The sequence below is a fragment of the Delphinapterus leucas genome, chromosome 11, assembly GCF_059928025.1.
Source record: "Delphinapterus leucas isolate spDelLeu-1000000601 "Yukka" chromosome 11, BTC_Dleu_Yukka2, whole genome shotgun sequence".
Taxonomy (NCBI): domain Eukaryota; kingdom Metazoa; phylum Chordata; class Mammalia; order Artiodactyla; family Monodontidae; genus Delphinapterus; species Delphinapterus leucas.
The window spans coordinates 76679778-76702726 of NC_143139.1; the positions used below are offsets into that span (position 1 = coordinate 76679778).

The following is a 22949-nucleotide window of genomic DNA, read 5'->3' on the forward strand; positions in this document are numbered from 1 at the left end:
TATAATGACTACAACTACGTTCATTAAAAGAAATTTCGAAAACCAACACAAAGCCATAATGAGATACCACTTCACAACCACTAGGATGACCGCAATCAAAAGATATATAATAACAAGTGTTAGCAGAGATAGGGAGAAACCAGAACCCTCATAAACTGCTGGCAGGAACAAAAGATGGTGCAGCTGCTGTGGAAAACACTCTAGCAGTTCCTCAAAGGTTAAATATAGAATTAGCATATAACCCAGCAATTCTAGTCTTAGGTATGTTCCCAAGAGGAATGAAAACAAACGCCTACACAAAAACTTGTACACACACGTGTAGAGCAGCACTAATCATAACAGCCAAAAAATGGGCACAACCCAAATGTCCATCAACTGGATAAATAAAATGTGATACATCCATGCGATGAAATATTATTTGGCAATAAAAAGATATGACACAATAAAAATAAATTTAAAAAATATATAAATAAATAAAATAAATAAAAAGCATATGACACATGCTACACCATGGAAGAACCTTGACATTATCCTGACTGAAAGAAGCCGGACACAAAGACCGCATTATATCTGATTCCATTTACAAAAAATGTCCAAAACAGGCAAATCCATAGAGACAAAACGTAAATTAGCGGTTGCCTTGGCTTGGGGAGTTTGGGGAGGGAGGAAATGGAGAATGACTGCTAATGGATATGGAGTTGCTTTTTGGGGTGATGAAAATGTTCTACAATTGACTGTAGTGGTGATTTCACAACTCTGTTGAGTATACATAAGTCATTCACTTGGACACTTTAAAATGGGTCCATCGTATGGTATATGAATTATACCTCAATAAAGCTGTTGTTTTTTTTAAAAAAGGAAAAACCAACACAACTCCTTTTTGGTTTTTGGTTGTCCTATTAAATAAACAATAACCCAACTGACAAGACCACCTGACCCTGGACAAGTTACTTTGTCTCTGGAGTCTCTGTACCTTTTTAAGGAAACAAGGCTCATGCCTGAACCCGATATTCTCTTCTGCTGCCCCATGAGCAAAAGAATCTGACTTTTGAGGGGAAAAACCACTTGGAGGAAACCTCTCAGGTAGTGTTCAAACAGGGGAATCAGACCCCATCTGTCAGCCAGGCCAAGATCCATCCCACTCTCGCCGACTCTCTTCAGGTTCCCTCTCTGGGTTCTTCCCTTCACCCCAGGCCCCGTGCCCCAGCTGATTCCTGAACATGTGCCATGTGCAAGGTTCAAGAACAGACTCAGGTAGATTATGCAAGGTGATCAGGGTTGCACAGCTGCACAGTAGCAGAGATGGGATTTGAACTCAGAACCAAAGTCTGAGCTGCTTCTCTTATTCCTACACCCGAGTTTTCCAAACTGGGTCCACAGACGTATTCTTGGGGTTCCATGAGTTTGCTACAGACAATTTACAAGAATGTGCTTATTTAGATGGTAAAAAATATTTACATAATTTGGAGGATCACAGAGATAACCATCTGCTAACCAAGTACCTCGAAATCCTGGGGTTTCAAGGCTTTCTACTCACGCTGGGACCAGGTATTAGTACTTCTTTAGTTGTCGTGGGTGGATAGGAAATGTGTCGGCTAACTGTATTGGTTTTCTAGGGCTGCCGTAACAAGGTACCCCAAACTGGGTGGCTTAAAACAACAGATATGTATTGTCTCACGGTTATGGAGGCCTGAAATCAAGGCGTCAGCAAGGCCATGCTCCTTCTGCAGGTCCTGGGGAAGGAGCCATTGCATGTCTCTCTCCCAGCTTCTCAGACATTCCTTGACTTGTAGTTTCCTCCACTAATCCTCTGTCTTCACATCATCTTTCCTCTGTGCATGTCTGTCTCCAAATTCCCCCATTTCAAAGAACACCAGTCATGGTGGATTAAGGCCCACCCTAACAACTGACTTCCTTTTAACATGTGTGGACGAAGAATGTCAACTGCCACATCGGTAAACCAAGGATGGGGGCACCTAGAGGCCAGTGAGCCATCAGCCACCGCAGCCTCCCCCAACTTTGCACCCTGAGGGGATCCAGGATGGAAAAAAACAGGATACTAGTCCCAGATAAAGTGCATATCAAAGGAATGATTTCAATCAGCCCAGCCTCTTCCATCTTCCCCAAAAGAGAAAAGTGCTAAATTCATTAACTTGACATGTCTGGTTTTCTTTAACTATGATCTCTTGATGTTCCAATTCTCGAGTTTTTGTTGCAAAAACTCCTATACCTCCTGGCTCCCAGCAGTCCCTCAGGGCTACCTATCTGAGAGGCTGCCTCCCGGGCTTGAGTCCTCAGAAAGTCCACTGAATAAAACATAATTCTCAACTTTCAGGTTGTGCATTTTTCTTCAGTTGACACATCATTGTCTCTGTAAAGACCCTATTTCCAAGGAAGGTCATGTTCTGAGGAGCCAGGGGCTAGGACATTATACAGGAAACACAAGGACTACCACACTTCTGGTCACCTAGTGTTGCAGCTGGGGGTAGGGGGAGGTTCCCACACCAAACAGTTCTTCTCCATCAGCAGGGTGTCCTACAAATCAACTCCTTCTGACACTATCTACCCGGAGATGGCATCAGATCCCATAGCTTAAGGACTCAGTCCCCGGAACTGTCTCCTCCCCCCACTTCAGACACCAGGCTCAAGTCCACACTGTTACCTGTGCTTCTGAATGACTAGCTCTAAACTGGAGGTTCCCACAGCCCTCTTTTCGGGTTGATTAATTTGCTCGAGAGGCTCACAGAACTCAGTTAAACATTTACTTAATGGATCACCAGGTTACAATAAAAGGATGTAACTCAGAACAGCCAGACGGAAGAGATGTACTGGGCAACGCATGTGGAAAGGGCAAGGATATTCCATGCTCTCTGGGCACCACTCTCCCAGAACCTCCGCGTGTTCACCAACCCAGGGACCCTCTGAACCCCATCGTTTTGGGTCTCTATGGAGACTTCATTACAAAGTCATGACAGATTGAATCATTGGCCATAGGTGATGAATGCAACCTCCAGCCCTTCTCCCCTCCCCACAAGTGGGACTTAAAAGTTCCCCTGGCAACCTGCCCCCATCTTTAGGGGCTTTCCAAAGTTAACATAAACTCAGGTGTGGTTGAAAGAGGTTTGTTATATGAATTAACAAAAGACACCCATTTCACCTTTATCACTCTTATCACTTAGGAAGTTCCTAAGCTTTTAGGAGCTTTGTGACAGAAATGGGGATGAAGCCCAAATACATATATTTCTTATTGTAAATCACAATTATCACAGACTTCAACACATCTCTCTGAGGGGACAGAATTCAACCTATTCAACACTGACTTTACATATAAATGATGCAGAAATCCCAGAGGAAAGTCAAACAATCTCACAATGAACAAAGGTGTCACACAGAATTCTTCTCACAGAGAAGTTACAGACTAAGCCTTTCCATATCATGGAAAATGATATAGGTAATAGAGTCATCCAAACTCAAACAACAAAAACAAAAAGAAAAACCTGCCCTGACGTCTCTACTATACCAACATTGTGAGTGATTCAGATCATCTGTATGTTAAGTTCATGTTCATAGAAATTGCTAGGACCTTTGTATTTTTTTCTCTGTATCATGCCAATGTTTTAGTGTATGTGCTGCTGAAGCAAGTACTGCCTTTGTATTTTGTACGTATTTGTTCGAAATTTTTCACAATAAAACGCTGGAGGAAAACTTCCTTCGGCTCTTGATGAAAGCTGTTAACAAAACATTTCTTCTTAGAGAACACCTAAGTAAAAACACCAGTTAGGATCTTCGAATAAGCATTTCTCTACACAAGTGGAGAGGAGATAATTTTTTTTTAATAAACTTATTTATTTATTTATTTTTGGCTGCATTGGGTCTTCGCTGCTGTGCAAGCGCTTCCTCTAGTTGCCACGAGCGGGGGCTACTCTTTGTTGCGGTGCGCGGGCTTCTCATTGTGGTGGCTTCTGATGTGGAGCACGGGCTCTAGGCACATGGGTTTCAGTAGTTGTGACACATAGGCTCAGTAGTTGTGGCTCACGGGCTCTAGACCGCAGGCTCAGTAGTTGTGGCACACAGGCTTAGTTGCTCCACAGCACGTGGGATCCCAGACCAGGACTCGAACCTGTGTCCCCTGCATTGGCAGGCGGATTCTTAACCACTGTGCCATCAGGGAAGTCCCTTAAATTTTAAAATATGGAAGTAAGAGTACATTACTTGTCTTCCCTAATGAGACCTATTTAAATAAGAAATGTAGCCAAAGCCTTAACCATTTGACGTCCTCAAACATTGACCTCTGAACAGAAAAAGTCCTACGGTCTGCTGGAACGTGTGAACTCAAATATTACACTAATACCTATGCATGAAATCTTAATTCATTCTTTCCTTCCTTGCATCCTTCTATTTCTCTATCCATCCAAACATGTACTGTGCATTATGTGTGAAGCCCTGGAGATACAATCCCTGCCCGCTTTCCAGGGGGAGAGAGACAAGCGAACCACACATGAGAAGAACACGAAGAAGGCTCACAACAGACTTGGGTGCCAGTCTGCTCAGGGAGCACCCAGGCTGGGGATGAGCTGAGAAGGGGAGTCAGGGAAGGCCCCTTCAGTCCAGGATCTTACAGAAGCCTTCAACCTCTTTACGAGACGAGAATCACACTTACTTTTTCACATGAGGAAGCTGATGCTCAGGTGGGTCGGGCAAGCTGCCGACGATGAGTCCACACAGTTTGTACGTGGCAGAACCAGGATTTAAAAACCAGGCCCGTGGTCCCCAGAGCCCTGACGCTGAGCTGCCCCTCTGAGCTCTAACACGCCAAAGAAGGGCTTGAAAATGGCCTGTTCTGAATCTAGCAGCCCAGGCGATCCTTGTTAAACATGAACTGCCCCATGAACTGGCCTGCCCCTGCCTCTTGGACCTCACGCTCTAAATGATTCCTCAACTCCTTGCTCGCCCCGTCCGGCCACGTGGCCTCTTTGATGTGCCTCAAACACAACAGGCGCACGCTTGTTGCAGGGAGTATGCATTTGCTGTTCTCTTTCCCTGGAGAGCTCATCCCCTGCACAGCTGAATAGCTTTCTTCCTCGGGCCCATCCTCAGCGGCATCTCTGAGTAGAGCTGACCTTGAGCCTCCTACTTGAAACTGCTTTCCTCTATCCCACCCACACCCCACCACACACACATACACCTTGGGCCTCCCCAGCCCTCTCTTCCATGCTTTCTTTCTCAACATTGCATTTATCACCACTTAACATACCGTGTGATTTACCTATTGGTCTGGGCTCTCTGCCTCGACCTACCTGAATATAAGCTTGGTGAGAGTAGGGAAATTTCTTCTGTTCCCTGGGATGCCAGGCACGGAGCAAGGTACTCAACACGTATGTGTTGAATTAGGCTGAAAGCAGAATTGTTGCAGGCACGACCCATACCTGTACTGCTTACGCGTGGACAGTGGCCCGACATCTCCCACGTGAGATGCTGCCGACTTGGTGGAAGGGGGTCAGAAGAAGCCAGCCGAGGGGCTACAGGGAGCTCATTTTTAAATCAGTGCCATGCAAAGGTGCCCGAGTGAGTCCTCTTCCCTGGCACGTGCTGAGGAGACGCAGACACTACCCACCTGGATGCTACTACCCAAGGAGGCCCATCAGGGCTCTCGATCTCAAGGTGTGGTCCTGGGTGAAGGGGACACCTCAGACCAAGAAGTTAGGGGAAGTAAAGTGTAGCCTATGTTTCTGCCTTCTCCCAAAGTGCTAAAAAACAAAAAAACTCTGCCTAGCCACTCAAGGAGGCCCTTATTCTCCCAAGTTAAGCTCCACCTGTTTGCAGAAGGGCTCTCTTTTTACACTGGCCTTTTGTACCCCAGGTTTAGGAAACCTCACCAAAGCTACCGAAAGAAAACCATAACGGTTCAATCGTCCAGGAGTTCTCAGACAGCAAAGGGTGGACTCTCAACCTGCCTCCAGAGTGACTGCAGGAGCGAGATGTTCTAAGCATCTTGGTGTCTGCTGAGTCTAGAGAGGGATGAATGGTGAAGACGGAAGCACAAAAAGATCGCACAGGGTCAAACAGCAAACGCATTCAAGGGGAGGGAGAGTGTACACTTTTCATCAGGGAGGAGCTCGTGCCACAGAGTGTATAACGTCTCCCAAACTCCAAATGCAACCTCAGGCTAATCCCTCGTATCAGTAAAAATCCTGGCCATGTAGATTAAACTGGGGTGAGGTGGGGGTGGAAACGGGGGTGATGCGTAATAATAACGCGAAAGCCCTAAGTACCGACTTCACAAAATCCTAAGGCACTTAAAGGGTGACTTTCATAAGTGAAATTCTACAAAGGAACCCAAACCACTGCAAGACAGTTTCCAAAAAGCAAACAAAACCTCACTGAGAGATGGTACTATAATTTCTGGAGTTTGCATCAGTCTGTTTTCTGTAGTTAGGAACTAAGGGTGTCTGGTTTGGGTTACAAAGGCAGTGTTCCACTATAAAAACCTGCTGGTTGCCATGACAACGAACAACTCTGTTCCTCCCTTTTCGGCAGCATCCTGCTTACATCTGAGTCAAATCAAAGGACCTATCTGTGATGCCCAGGGTTTAGTATTTCCTTTGCACGAGGATGTAACGATACATACACACACATATACTCATATACAAAGCACATCATCAAAGGGCTAATCAGAGGGGAACCAAAACCTCAAAAATGGGTACCACCTGTCCTTCTCTCCCAATCACATCCTACAAACATCTATCAGGAGACACTCATGCAGGAGAGTGTGAGCATGAAGGGAGGTGGGCCAGGAAGCCTTAACAGCGGACACCTACTCCTTCCCGTCTAGAGCCTCTCAGGGTGGACTCTGGGTCAATTCTTTCCAGAAAGGCCCATGTGAGGTCAGGGCTCCCTGGAGCACTGCCATTTTCTGTGTGCAAGTCTGTCCTCCTGAGCCTGAGCACCTCCAGGGCAGTGCCCACGTCTGACCGGTCTTAGGGCCCAGCCCAGCGCTGAGCACCCAGTGAAGCACTTAGGACAATGAAGGGGGAACTGGAATAAGGCAGCCTCTCCTCATATTTTCTACGGAGACCTCGAGTTAGAACACATCCTGCTTCAAATCATCCCTGCCTAGGAAGAAAGCCAGGGAATTCTAGATCCATGCTCTAGGGTGTGCAGCTTGGGACCTACAATGCAGCGCTGCTACTGGTTTCTGTCACTGGGGTCACAAGTCTTGACCACTGACCCTTCCCCAGACCTGGGGCAAAACAAAGAGTAAATGAGAAAGTTATAGCATTACTGTGATTTATCTTCTCCTTTTCAGGACAAAGGCTGCTCATCATTTAGCTAGATTTAACTGCAAAACAATGTTTGTTTTAGAAATGCTATGAAAATACCAAAAAGCCAGTGGAAGAAAAATGAAGCACCCAACGCTCTACTTACCCAGAGGTAACCAGTGTCTAGATTTGGGTTTCTATGTCACTACCCTTTCAGCGGTTGTTGCAGTTCTGCCTAATGGTTAGAGGCAAAGGCTCATGAAGGCAGACCCATCTGGGTTCAAGTTCCAGCCTTTCCATTTCTTATTGGTATGATCATGCTTGAGTTATTTACCCCTGTTTGAGCCTCAGTTCTTCATCCATAAAATGAGGATAACTGTACCTACTTTTTGGTACTGTTGTAAAAATTATCGTAACCCACGTAAGCCCTTGTCACACTGCCAGCAGACTACTCACCTCTGCTAGCTTTAGTCACGTTCTATTTGTATGTGCCACTTTACAAACAAAAATGGTATCTTCTGTGCACGTATTTTGAAGACTTTTTCAATCAACGTAAAAGCATGACCTCTTGACATGTCAATGAATATACTTCTATAAACTGATGGTTTTAACTCTAAAACAAGAGCTTTGATAGACATTAACGAGAGTATAGATGCTTAAGTTCTTGGCGTGGTCCAAAAAACTGCCTACTAGCAAACTCAAAATAACTTTATATGTGCTTTCAGAAAAAATTAAAATGTGTACAAACTTTAAACAAATACTATTCAGCATCTCCATAAAATCTAACATCATTATGAAAATCTTCTATGACAAATATTAAAACATGACTTTAAGAAATCACTCCTGTAAATAAAGTTACTTGACAAAGCTACTTAAGAATAGATGGTAAGGTTGAAGATATTCTTTTTCCTCTGCCCCAGCAATGTCACTTCTAAGTATCTTTCCTAGAGAAACCCTCCCACAAGTATACAGACCTTCTCAGAATCAACCTGCCTGTCCACCATTAGGAGAATGGCTGTCAACAGACTCTGGTTTACTCATATACTGAAATAATGTACAGCAGTAAAAAATGGAAATGAAGTTGAATAAGTGTATAAACACCATGTTGGAAAAAACAACCAGTTACAAAAGATTCCATTTATATAAATATTTAATCCAAAATACAAACTATACATTGCTTACGGATTCTCGCAATGTATAAAAACATACAAAGGAATGAAACACAACAAATTCAGCTTACAGAGACCTCTGAGGAAATAGGAAGGGAGAAGACATCCAGACATTGTATCTGGGACCATTTATCTCTTAAAAACAAGTGACAGAAATCTGGTGTAAACATGGCAAAATGTTAACACCTGTTACATCTAGGAGATAGGTCTATAAGCACCACACTTAAAAAAAAGGTCTCCTCCATATCTGAAGCATTTAGTAATTAAAAATAAAGTTGTCTACTATTTAACCAGAACTTTGGTTAATGATTTGACACAGGCTTTCCTCATGCTCAGAATATCCTTCCCTGGTTTACTTTTAAAATATGGTGTAAGTTGCTGTTTCTGATGGGCCATTTCATTACCTTATAATTTTGGAATCCGATGTCACTGCATTTACTTCCATAGGACATTAACTTCAACCTTAAATTAAATTTAACAACCAAAGCAAGCATAAACTTAAGAAAATTAAAATCCACTGAGAGTTTAATAAGCTAGCTGCCCTAGAAAAACATCCAGGCTCATTTTAGGCTACTGTACAAATAAACTAAGGAGCAATTACTTTAAAGAATTATTTACTAACAAAGTAATTGTGATTTCTGAAATGTCCAAAGTATCACAAAATAAAATAATCTTTGTATACAGATTTAGTATCTCTGTCTTTCAACAATATATGTATTATTCTTATTTAGCAAATCTGTTACCATTAAAATCACCCCAAATTTGCAACAAATTATTTCAAAAATGAAGGCTGAGAAGGCATCAACATTAATTTAAAGGAATCTACATAAATACAAGATTATTTTATTCATCTATTTGCCCAAAGAAAAGTTTCAAAATATGTCTGTTGGAACGGTGGGCTCAGTTCGCAAAACCATCCTTAAACAGCACAAGGCTGAAGAGCTCTCCTTTTAACTCCTTCTTTAAAAATAAGAGCTTAGGGACTTCCCTGGTGGCGCAGTGGTTAAGACTCTGCGTTCCCAATGCAGGGGGCCCAGGTTCAATCCCTGGTCAGGGAACTAGAACCCACATACATGCCACAACTAAGGAGCTGGTGACCCACAACTAAGGAGCCCACCTGCCGCAACTAAGGAGCCCGTCTGCCACAACTAAGACCCAGCGCAACCAAATAAACAAATAAATGTTTTTTAAAAAATAAGAGCTTAATTCGAGCCCTGAGTACTTTAAAAACTTTCTTGCTATTAGACCATTTTAAATGGCCAGAATGCTAGTCAAATTTCTCGACAGAACTTAATGTTCCCACCTACCCAAACAGTAGGAACACTTCGGGATATTAGAAACAGAAAATGATTTGGTGTTAAGTAAGAGCCCTCATGGCTCCCCAGGTTGTAACAGGACATAAATGAGCCACCTGAATGAAAGAAGACTCTCACTTTAATTTTGGTACCCACATAGCCAACAGATGCCAATTCAGTGAGTACCTCTAAACTGCTCAGGACATGAGGTAAATTTTGGCTGGCTTTATACAACAAATAGTACTTGATAATTTGCTTAAGTCAGGAGGTTTTGACAAGCACAGTGCCTTTCCAAAATGAAAATACACGTAATAAAAGCACACTCATTCCACCATTAATATGCTCTTGGGTCAGCTTATGAAATGTTAAAGTGTTCATTTCGGGGCACAATCAACAGTTTCAACCTCTCTCTGTGTCAGACACAGGGATTATAAGCCATGTGAACCTCTCAATAATTAACTTAGGTGCACAGAACAACCCCTAAACATCTACTGATATTAACAAGCCACAGGAGTAACCTACAAATAAGGATAATTAAGCCAAACAAAGCAACAGCTCATTACCTACAAACATGAAATCTTGTTTTATTTATTTTAACATGAGTCATAAAGCAACTTAAATTCCTAGTACCGAGGACAGCATAAGGGTGCTATATATGCTTACTAAGTGAGAGGGCCACAAGCTTGAAAGTAGTCTGCTGAAAGTCATTCCTGCTCTTTCATCTCCAGAGCTAGGATGGTGGACCACAATGATTAAGGCAGCACAGAGGGCTTAGGAAACAACAACACATACTCTTTATACTGTTAAGAATATGTAGAACTTGTTGAGAGGTAACATCTACTTCAAAAGAATTGAAAGCAAATTTTTTTTTTAAATGACAAACTTTACCATCTCTTCTCCTTTACCTTTTGGTCTTTCCTTACAGTAGGTGATACTGGAATCATGCCTGTTGAAAGTTTCTAAATGCATGAGCTACAGTGTTCAAAATGCTCATTTCAAATCCTGGATGAGGGTGTGGGAGAGAGGGGGGATATCAACCCAGAATAAATGAACCAAAATTATAACCTTTGATTCAACACTTTTAAAACAGGAGAAAGAAATTTATAAAAATGAAACTCTACATATGGACAGCAGTGTATTTTTAAAGAGAAGTAACTATGCAAAAAATGGTGCAGGGATAACTATTTGATTTATGTGTAGACATCCTAAAGAGAGTCAAATTCTAACTGGATCAAGATTAAAATACATAAAAACAAAAATCATAAAACGTATTTAAAAAACATGGTGTTTTGGTTTTTTAAAGGCTCTTAAAATCTGGAAGTCCATTCTAAGAATGACACAAACCTGTAAGCCCTAAAATTTTTAAATTTCTTCATGGCAAAGTCTGGTTAATATTTATTTGGTGTTTGGTATATGCTAGCTCTATACACACACAACGTGTCATTCAATCAGTGTGGAAGGCAGAATTCTGAGAGAGCCCCCAAGATTCCTACCCACTGGTGTATACACCCTGTCAGATAACCTCTCCTTGTATATAAGCAAGACGTGTGACTATGATGGGATTTTACTCCCATAATTAGGTTACATTATATGGCAAGGGTGAAAGAATTTTGCAGATTTAATTAAGGTTCCTAATCAGTTGATTTTAGTTCATCAAAAGATGGAATAGGGACTTCCCACGTGGCGCAGTGGTTAAGAATCTGCCTGCAAATGCAGGGGATATGGGTTCGAGCCCTGGTCCAGGAAGATCCCACATGCCGCGGAGAAACTAAGTCCGTGCGCCACAACTACTGAGCCTGCATTCTAGAGCCCTCGAGCCACAACTACTGAAGCCTGCCACAACTACTGAAGCCTGTGCACCTAGAGCCCGTGCTCCACAACAAGAGAAGCCACCGCAATGAGAAGCCTGAGCACTGCAACGAAGAGTAGCCCCTGCTCGCTGCAACTAGAGAAAGCCCATGGGCAACAAGGAAGACCCAATGCAGCCAAAAATAAATAAATAAATAAATTAATTAATTAATTAAAAAAAAGATGGAATAACTGAGTGGGCCTGGCCTATCAGGTGAGCCCTCTAAAAGAGCCCTTGTCTGGAGGTAGTGCAACAGAGACGCTCTCCTATTGGCCTTGAAGAAACAGCCTACCATGTTGTGGAGAGGGCCACATGGCAGGGAATAGTAGGCAGCCTCTGGGGGCTGAGGGCCTCAGTCCTACAGCTGCAAGGAACTTAACTGGGTAAACAACCAGTGAGCTTGGAAAAGTATTCCAAGCCTCAGACAAAACTGTGGGCCTGGCTGACACCTTGATTTTAGGCTGATGAAACTGAGCAGAGGATGCAGGTAAGCTGGGTCTGGACTCTTGGCCCATGGAAACCGTGAGATGATAAATGGGTGTTGTTTTAAGTTGCTAGATTTGTAGTAATTAGTTACGCAACAGTAGAAAATTAACAGTCAGAAATGACAAACTGGAAAAAATGTAGGTGCAAACAACCTATTTAATAAGTAAGAAACTTCTACAAATCAAACTAAGAGATGAATAACCCAATAGATAAATGGCCAGAATATATAAACAGGTAGTTCACAATAAAGACAAATGTTTTTTAAGTGTGTGAAAATATAATTAACACATTGTACTACAATTACATAAGATGTAACCCTTAGGAGAATCCGGGTTGGGTAGAGGGGTGGTACACGGACATTTCTGTACTATTTTTTTGCAACTTCCTGTGGGTCTGTAATTATTTCAAAATAAAAATTTAAAACTACAATCAACCTCATTCGTATCAGGAAAAATATAAATTAAAATGAGGTACCAGTTTTCACCTACCAGATTGGTGAAGATCAACAAACTTGATAATACACTGTGTGTTGGAAAGATGTGCGCTGAGGCATGTTCATACACTGACCGTAACATAAACTGTATCAGTTTCGCTCTCTGCTGCACAGGGGCGGTGTTCAATTTCACAATAGCATGATTTAAAACGCACACACCCTTTGATGAACAATCCCACGTTTAAGAATTTAGCCTATTAACATATTCTTCACGCGTGGGAAAAGAAGCATGCCCAAGGGCAGTCAATGAGGTGCCTATAATAATCAAAGACTGGAAGTAATACAAGTATCCTTTAGTAAGGAAATGGTTAAATAAATTATGGAACACCCATATAGTGGAGTCCTGTACAGCAATTATAACAAGGTCGATTAATCTGCACTGATATGGATCAAGAGTAGAATACACTTTCCAGCTTCTGAAGTCCTGTAGAGCACACCCACATCAACTCATTCGGTCAGTATTTACAAGCCCCAACTCTGTACCAGGCTCCATGTCTGGATAAAAGACATAACCATCCCCATGTGAGAGGATGAAGCAAGTGCCCACAGGCAGAAAGGGGAGGCATGGGAGCCCACAAAGAAAGGAGACCAGAGCTCAAGGGCAGAGAGAGGGTGAAAGACAAAGGTCAGAAGAAGAGGCTCTGGTGTCAGGGTAAGAAGTTGAAGGATTTAAAGCAAGATATTGACAAGACACTATGCAAAGCATACAGTTACTCTAAAAATAAAGCAGTGGTCCAGCTGGAGAAGCTCATGATCAGGAGACCATGCATGATTTCACGAGAGGTGTCTTAAGGTACCTCAACTTGAGCACTTGCGGTAAGCTGAGTCGCCCAGGCACACCCCTTCACCTCACGCCTGTCGATGTGCTGAGACCTACAGAGCCAGGAGGACAGCATGAAGTCCTCTTGAAACATGCCAGCTTGTGGGGTGGATTCAAAGGATGTACATAAGACATCTTCCTCACTTGGAGAAATATTTACAAGTAGATGTCTCAAGCATCTAGACAAGCTTTCCTTAACCACGTTCCTTTACAGCTCTTCACCCAATATTTAAGAATGGAGTCAAAGCAGCAAACTATTCGACTGCATTTCTTCAACCCTCCTCTCTGTCTCCTGTGCTTTTAATGGTTGAAGCTTTCGAGCACTTTGCCTGATGCCAATGCACAGCCTGAACAGCTCTTACTGAATGGGCCTCATATGTTCAGATAAATTAAAATCGATGCCAACTAGTGATTCAGTCTCAAATCGAGGCCACCTGTTCCAATTAGTGAGATTAAAATAGTACACCAGAGAAGCCGAGTTCCAAGCCTTCTGGATTATGACAACATCTTTACAAAGCCAGAGAAAGAGGGACTTTCGGTCCCAACACACACTTGCACACACATGAGTAAATATACCGAGGTGTTGAAGCATAGCTTTCACTAAGGGCAGACTTTATTTTTGGACAAGTGCTTATATCAGATTTTCTGAGAAAGGATTCAGCTCAAGGCATCATTTAGTTTCCTTACGTTACAACAAGCCTACAGATACAGCTTAATTAGATTCAACTTTACTTCAGAGAAACACAGAGCTTAAATTTCTTCTCCACCCACTTTCTGTCCTTGCCTGAAGCTCCCAAAGAATCCGCATCTTCTGGATATCCATTCTTTAGCCTCAGGCCTTCCCTCGGTCATGGGAAGACTAGAAACACAGCCTGGAACACAACTCTTGTTTTCCCAACCTCTCCCAAGTATCCCTACCCAGACAAGACTGCCTTCAACTCAACAAGGTGCACTTTTGTTCATCCCAAAACATTCAATTATTCAAATTTTCACAATCCATGAGAAGAAAAAATATATATTATATAAAAATATATAAGCATTTTCTAGGAAAACGGTCTAAGAGAACTGTTTCATAAAGGAAGGGAGATGATACATTAACACCAGTGTTTTCCTCAATGATTCTGAATCATTTTAGGAGGACAAAAATGAAAGCGTTAAACACACAGAATCACCGGGAGCGAGTCAGTCCCTTGAAAACAGTCCTCAATCCAACACAGCTGCTTCAGTCCAGGAGAAAGTCTTGTTCTGCACTAACAGCTCCCTAACAAAGCGTCCACATTTGCTAATCTTTTTCATCTGGTGCTGCAGGCCTCAGAGGCCCAGACAGTATTCGGCTAGAGTAGTCACATGGATACTTTAAAGATAAAATTTTAAGGAGTGAATTGATTTAGAAATATTAAGTAAATAAGGGTACAGGTGGCCCGAAGCTGTTAGTAGGAGGCGTGGGAATGAGTGAAGTCTGGGGAACTCTGCGGTAGACAAAGAATGACTCAATGTCAGAACAACAAACGCTGTGATGGGTTTCCCAATGCCACTTCTCACAGTCATTCACACAGCTGGTAGGTGGAGAGGCTGACATTCCAGCTTGGCTCCAAAGTCCAGACCCTGAACCCTTCACTCCAGCCCTCAAATCTAGAAGTAAACTGCGTTAAGTGAGTTGGGGATAAAAAGGAAAAAGTGGTTGAGAAAATTTAAGAAGTAAACTACTGGATGTGGTGGATGAGGGGGGCTGATTGACAGGGCTTCCCATGCATCCAGTTTGGGGGCTGGCTGTATGGGAAAAGTATTCATCAGGAATTGCGGGGGATTAGAGAGAACAAGTTAAGTCTGACACACAGACTTCGAGGTGCCTGTGGAACATCTGGGTACACCGGGGTAAAGCCACACCTAGGTTGGGCTCTCAAGTCAGCATGTTAAGACAGGAACCACACACACTTTCACTCAGGGAGGCATGTCCCTGGGGATGGGCACTGGACGTGCCATCTCTCAAAAGGCCGATGGACCCCATCCCTGTCTTCCCCCGGGGTTGCAGCACATGACTATTTCTTCGGCGAAGAACCAGATGATGTTTTCGGTTTGTGTTTACAGGCTCTGTTATATGGAAATTATATATACCAAAGCCACATGGTGCTGGAAGATGCTCTCAAAAGAGACTCACAGGAACGGAGAGCTTCAGAGGTGACAGAACACTGGGGATGAATTCTAAGTGAAGTCCGTATATGATATATTCGAAGACTTCTGCATGTGGTATAAGTTTTTTTCCAGTACCCTTACCCAACAGGTAGAAGGTCAGACAAAGATGAACTCACTTCTCAAAACTTTATTTTGAAAAAAAAAAAAAATGACAATAAAAGTGACCTCAGAAAAGATCATTTTTAAAAAGGGGCAGCAGATCCAGTGCAGCTAAGTAGTTTGATATATGAATTGTTACCCCTCCTCTTCACTCCAGCCCCACCAAAAATCTGGAAATAAATTCAGAAGGATAATGGCCCAACACTAAATCATTCAAAGTCAGCCTTTTTCACCTAAAAAATCACAAAATTTTAAATCTGTTCATCAATTAATTCTCTACTGAAAATAGTTAGAAATTCCCATTTCACCCAAGTTCAATTTTGAGATGTTTATCACACGTAACTTAGCGATTAACTTGGTATTTAACAATGTTTTAAGCAGTTTTCTTTAAAGAAATTCTCTTCTAAGAGAGAAGCTGGTATAATGGTTAGTCCTAATCAGTCTGTATCAGTTACGTAATTTCACTGGTTACAGTCTGGCTGGATGTCACTTTCCTGCTTCTGCAAGTGGAATGGTCTGGAGTTAATGTCTGAATTCTCCTTCAGTTCTAACATGGTGAAACCTTTGAGTCTAAGTTACCAACCCTCTGCCTTAAGTATGAGAAGCGTATGCCTTCAGCTCAGTGAAGTTCAAGTCCTACAGGGAGATCCTGTGAGGCCAGAACGTGACTCAGTTGTCACAAGGAGGAACGACCCTCGTTGTGTACTTCAACTGCTCATCCTCCAGAGACCAAAGACCAGGTAGAAGATTCCTTGACAATGTCTTTAAATCATAAGCTTATTTTAACAGCCTTGAAGATGTCCCCAACTACTGTCAAAATTCTTACATCTTAGGCATTATAAAAAGTTCATAAATCGTGCATTCTCCAAATGCTTACTGGGAACATACACCTATCTGCAAAGCACTGGCAAAGTGCTGTGTCCTAAGAATCCCGAGCGCACAATTTTGGCTGGGCACCCTGTGGAAGTTGAGCAATCCATCCCCAAGCAATCAGCAGGTTTATTAGGACTGAACTGCTCGTACTTCCCTGGTGGCGCAGTGGTTAGGAGTCCACCTGCCAATGCAGGGGACACGGGTCTGATCCCTGGTCGGGAAGATCTCACATGCTGCAGAGCAACTGAGCCTGTGTGCCACAACTGCTGAGCCCACGTGCTGCAACTACTGAAGCCCGCGCACCTAGAGCCCACGCTCCGCAACAAGAGAAGCCACCGCAGTAAGAAGAGTAGCCCCAGCTCGCCGCAACTAGAGAAAGCCCGCATGCAGCAATGAAGACCCAACGCAGACAAAAAAATAAAAAAAAATAAGACTGAGCTGCTCTCCAATACTCAGCTCAAGAGCACAAGATTGGGAAGTGGTTAAAATGCCAGCTCTGTTATTAGATCTGGGTTCATCAAACCCTGGTTCCACCATTTCCTAATAGCCACAGGGCCTTGGACAAATTACTTAACCCATCTGGGCCTTAACTTCCTCATCCGTAAGATGGAACTATAAATAGGATATTGTGAGGATTAAGGAGGTGGTGCATTTAAAGTGCTTAATATTGCGCCTGGTGTATAGTGAGGAACTGGTACACGTTGGCTATTATCACCATTGCTGCGTTTTCTTCATTTACGTACTTTCTGCCTTCTTACAGAGGAATAATTAACACACACACTACATTCTCCTTCAAGTAGCATCTCCCTCCCCCAAGTCAGTGGAAGCAGCTGGATTATGCACAGATCATGCACAACTATGATGTTCCTTTTCTGAGGAATGTAAAGTCCTCATTCTGATTCACGGTACAGGGATCCATGGTTCTCTTCTCTCTCACCACCCACCTCTCTGCTGAAAACATGAAAACACAGTTAAGAAACAGCAGGGCTGAAAGCTACAGCCTCTCCTAAGTTAAGACTTGGGCAATATCCACCTAGAAAGATGAGGCTGATTTCTGACCTTAAGAGCAGCCCTGGAAATCCAGGCGGTGGATCTGAAGCAAAGAAGTCCTGCGATCCAACTTGGTCGGAGCTGTTTTGGTGTTCTACAGTGGATGTGACAAGCAAGCATGCTGGTGGATCGCAGCACGCTCCGATCTAAAGGGAGAACCGGTGAGACTGCAGCAAAACATCGCTCAAAAAACATGCACCGCATCAATCGTTCGTGTTGCACTTAAGAAAATTCTGACTCGGACATTCATCTATTCACCATCCCTTTAATTAACTCTTGAGAATAAAACAAATCACTGACTTAAAGTGTACTCACACACCACTTACTCAGCTTACCACTTCACCAGGTCAGTGTCACCTGCAACAGAAGTTCAGTTTCCACTCACCCTGGTTCCTGCCCAGGGAGTAAGCATGCGATCATCAACTTACTACACCCCTGCCCAACCATTTCCATGGTGAGAAGGGATCTGACATCCGCTTCTTCCTGACTGCCTCTGGCCATTACTCATCGTGCAATTCTGGATCAATTTCCAAACCTCAGCATGTATAAAGATGTACTACAGGTAGCAACCATGCCCAACACAGGTTTTACTTCAGATGCTAGAGGCTACTTACTATCATCACTTCCTCCTGTAAAAGAGAAGGGTATTTCCTGGGGCCACAAGTATAAATAAGATACACTCACCAGATATTAAGTTTCCAGAGGGGCCAGACTGTTTCATTCACCCTTATATTCCTGATGCCTGCAGCTAGCCCAGAGAAGGTGCTCACAAATATTTGCTGAATGAAACTTCTTGCTCTCAAAGTGCCAGTGTCTATAGCTTATAAACATGTAAACAATCAATTGATGAGGAATGTGCAATGGAGGGAGGTACCAAATGCTAAAAGTGCCAGAAAAGTCTCTATATTATTCACAAAATTAGAGTCTTTCCATTTCCAAGCTTATGAATATGTCTTACATAGTAATAACAAAAACTGACCACTATCTATTGAGTTGTCACTGTGGACCTGGCATTTTTAGACATTACTCATTTATTACTCACAACACCTCTATGGTGTGGAAGAGGAAACTAAGACTTAGGATGACTATAAGGTCCAAGGTGACACGGTTAGGAAGCAGCACTACTAGCACAGAATCTGTCTTCTGCGGGCTAGCCGAATGAAAGTGCTTCTGTAGACAGAACAGTCTGGTCCTTGCAGGCTAGATGGAATAGAAGATGATGACATCAGAGACCAAAGAGGAAGCTAACATACCAGTTATCTCTTCCTGAGGTCTTAAGTGGCTAAACTAAGGTGGGATAACTGGGGAACATGGAAGGAACCAATTCCAGAGAAATGTCAAAGATCCAATGGCATGGCTGACAGACTAGAGATGGGGGGAAGGCAGGCACTCAGGACAACTAGCAGTTCTGATTAGTGGTATCAACAGAGCAAGGAAAAAAAAAATTATCCACCTTACATATATGGAGAAAAACAGCTAATACCTGAGTATACACAACCATTGTTTTTACAAATTCTCTTATTGAAGACTCATAATCACTCCCCAAAGTAGGGATTATTATCACCTTTTATAGATGGGGAACTGGAGGCTCAGAAAGGTGAGACCCTGCCCCAGCCGTCACCCAGCTGGGAAGTGTGAAGAGCCAGAATACGATCCAAGTCTTCTGCTCCCAGAGCCACAGCTGTTCACCACTATACCCAAGTGGCTGAAGATGGTATTTTAGGACATTTAAAATTAGGTCTACCAAAAATTTTATTCAGACGTAATTGATGAATAAAGACCAGTTGCTGTCTAGAAAGCAGACTGCCTATATTCTTAAAAAGATAATAGGGGACTTCCGTGGTAGTCCAGTGGCTAAGACTCCATGCTCCCAATGCAGGGGGGCCTGGGTTTGATCCCTGGCCAGGGAACTAGGTCCCACATGCCGCAACAAAGAGTTCGCATGCTGCAACTAAAGATCCCGTGTGCGGCAACTAAGAACCAGTGCAGCCAAATAAATAAATATTTTTAAAATATAAATAAATAAATAGATAATAGGCTTTAACTATCTAGGACATAAAAAAAGAAAGCAGGATTCTAATTACAGATGCTCTTTATTTTAAAGCAGAGGGATATTACATTGAGTGCATTGAGTTTTAACATGTACCATTTCTGAGTTTTACCCAGATGAAGTTTAAAAATGTGAACGATCCTGACTTGTCAGCTTAGAGACAACCACAGAATTCATCAGTTATATTAAATTTTCACTGAGGGGGGAAAAATTTAGGTTAATCCACCTGGCTGTAAAAATAGACTTGTACACTGTTAAAATAGTACACTGCCTCATTATTATTCTAGTCTCAAAGGCTTAAACAAGCTCAGCAAGAGAGATGTGTATGTTCCCTGTTTTCTCAACAAAGTATCAATTTTGAACTCAAAAAATGACCGTTCGGTAACCAAGAACTTGATCTCATAGTCTTAGCCCCTGCCTGGGAGGAATCTGCATATCTCTGAAAGTTTATCAGCTCTTCACATGCACCTCCAGTTCTCATTATAGTGTTTTTAGGGGAGCTCATTTACCAAATGAGTCCATAAAAAAGTTATTTTTAAATCCTGTACTAGATGGTTTATTGCTAAGTCAAGAAGGTGACATCAAGAAATTAAACCTTAGTGCCACTTGATGTTTTCCCTCAGCATTATATACATTCTAAGTGTAAAGAAAATAAATCTTTATAGCTACATCTAAGTGAGTTCCACAAAAGAGGAATTAGAATCATCTAATGGGCTACCTGCTGCACAGGAAAATTACTGCTACCTTTCCTTCATTATAGCAGACTTACTGCTGCCTTCAGGACAGATCAAAATTACATCAGCCCCACTTGAGAAAGGCTCTTAGGAGTTTTCAAAACTGCCACTTGTTCTTTCTATTCACCACTGTCTCAACAATAAATACCCTAAAAGCAGACAGTCAAGAAGTTTAAACGGGGATCTCAGCATCATCAGTGCTGTAGAACCTGTGATCCCTGTCCACTGAAGCTCTAGCCTTCTTTGATCCAATTTCTTCCAGCCCTCACCAGATTTCATTTGCCCAATAAGCTCATTTAGAATAATCAGTACATATAATGTCTAACTCAGTTTTAATACGCGGTCTATATAAAAACCAGGTATCTCCATGCTAACAAAACAATGTAGTAGTTTGATACTGTGGGTAGAATTTTAAACAAAATAAGAAACACCCTTCACATAAGGTTGCGGTCCTTTAACAGAAAAAATGGCTGTGGAAATGGAACAATGGCAGATACAGGAGAGATAAAGTCTTCAGCTGACTTACACATCTGCTTTGCCACTTTCCATCTCAGTAGTAAAAAGAGTGAGTTTTGGAAAGTTCCGTGAGTTTTGCCAAATTGCTTAAATGGGCTCAGTGAGCCATCCATCCCGCAAAGATTACTAATCCTGTTGTTTACGCGAAGATCACCACAGTTGTGACAAGAGAAACCCAGCTTCCACATTTTTTTCAAATCTGAAATTTCTTCTGTCAGCTACAACATTATGAGCCACCCCTCCCAATTACAAACGCGTTAGAAAAAGATCTTCGCCTTTCTTCGCATTTAACACTGTATTCACCAGCAGCCATCCCTCCAAAAACTTCTAACTGTAGGTAACCAAAGATCTTTTATCAATGTTTTCTTCCAAATGGAGTTTCTAGTTATTTTCATGACAAACTGTATGGAACTTTTAAAGAAAGTTTAAAAAATTAAGAGAATTATTTGGGGGGAGGGTAGAGTGAACAGGATGCAGGAGGTAAGTATTATTCCACTAAATATATTTAATCCGAAAAAATTTAAATCATTCTGTTAAATTGACTAACCGATGCGAGCACGACCCTACCTCCGTGAACTTGATGCAGGGAGGCTGGCACTCAAAGGCTGAGATCGGACAAGTGAGTGGTCAGAGCAAAGAACACCCCCAGGTATCCCCCGCCCGAACAAATGCCAGGGTGGAGGAGCTGCTGTTCTAAATGGCACTTCAATCAGCCAAGGGGAGAGCGAAGTATTGAGCCTGGACGATTGAACACCTCAGGAGAATAAAGGTATCCCCGAGGGACCAGCGCTCAGGCTGAGGCCTCCCTCTACGTTCAAGCACTGTACGGCTCGTCTCCGCTGCATACTCTGAAAAGCTATTTTCGCCCACAGCCAAAATCAGCAACAGCAAATTACCCTGCAAACAATGGAGAGGGCGCCGGCTCCGCACGGCTAAAAACTCTGAAGAGGCAGCGCGCAGAATGACTTTTCACTGGGGCAGAGCCGGGAGGGGCGGCCGCGGGAAACCGGGAAGCTGGTCCGCCGCCCCTCCGCGCTCCGGCCGCGCGCAGCGCGCGGGCTCCGGCCACCAGCCCCGAGCCCGAAATCCCCGACGGCTGCGGAGACGCGGCGGCAGCACCGGAGCTTACAAAGAGGGAAGGAGGCCGTCCTCCGCGAACACAGTGCCGCGGATGGCGGGATCCCCTCGCGTCCCCCACCGCACGGCGGGCGCTGCCTGGCAGAGAGGGCGGCGGAGCGCCGGCCGTCGGGGAGACCCGGGCGCGCTGGGACCGACGAGCGGAAGAGGACGGCGGGCGGTGCTTTGCGCCACCCCCGCCCGGGAGGGGGACCTGGGATCTCAGAACCGCGGGCCGGGCTCCCACTCCCCACTTCCCAAGCCCGTCAGCTCGAACTGAGCGGGGAAGCCCGGACTCGGGGCCGCCCGGAAGAGAGAGAGGGAGGGAGGCGGAGAAACGCGCAGGGCGACGTCGTTCCCGCGGGAGCCCAAGCCCACCCGGCCTCGCCCTTCGGCCGGGCGCCCCCACCGCCACTCCGCGCGCGCCTCTCACCCGGCTCTTGCAGCGGTGGTGCCGGCCCGGGTCGGAGTAGGTCCGGTCCACGGTGAGCGCCGTGTCGCTGCCCGGCATCTCGGCGCTCGCGCTGGGAACTTTCCCGGGGCCCCGTGCCGCCGCGCCGCGAGCTGCCTGCCGTGCTCGGGCTCGGGATCGCCGGGGGTGAGCCTCGGCCAGGGGGCGGCGAGGGCTGCCGCAGATGCTACAGACAGCAGCGCGGCCGCCCTGCGCCGCCACCGCCGCCGCCGCCGCCGCCGCCTTGGGGTGGGGGGGGGGAAGGCGGGGCAGGGACGCGAGAGTCTCCTCCCCCTTCCCCTCTCCGCCCCTCCCCCTGCGCGCCCCGCCCGCACGAGACTACTCTCCAGGTGCTGCTGTTTGCCTCCCTCCCTTGCTGAAACTTGATTCCACCCCCTCCCACACTGCCCTTTTTCCTCAAGAGATGAGCGGCATCTCCACTACTTGATGACTTAATCTGTATGTTTATGATAAAAGATGGATTTTTGGCAAGATG

At 44.1% G+C, this 22949-nt stretch overlaps 1 protein-coding gene across 1 annotated transcript in view; it reads right to left on the minus strand.

Moving 5' to 3' along the window:
- Nucleotides 1-22694, minus strand: part of TMCC3 (transmembrane and coiled-coil domain family 3) — an 84369-nt gene extending 61675 nt beyond the window's left edge. Inside the window, exon 1 of the mRNA XM_022562412.2 lies at nt 22436-22694. Coding sequence (XP_022418120.1) covers nt 22436-22513 — 78 coding nt within the window. The 5' untranslated portion in view covers nt 22514-22694. The remainder of the gene's footprint in view (nt 1-22435) is intronic.
- Nucleotides 22695-22949: the final 255 nt, after the last annotated feature.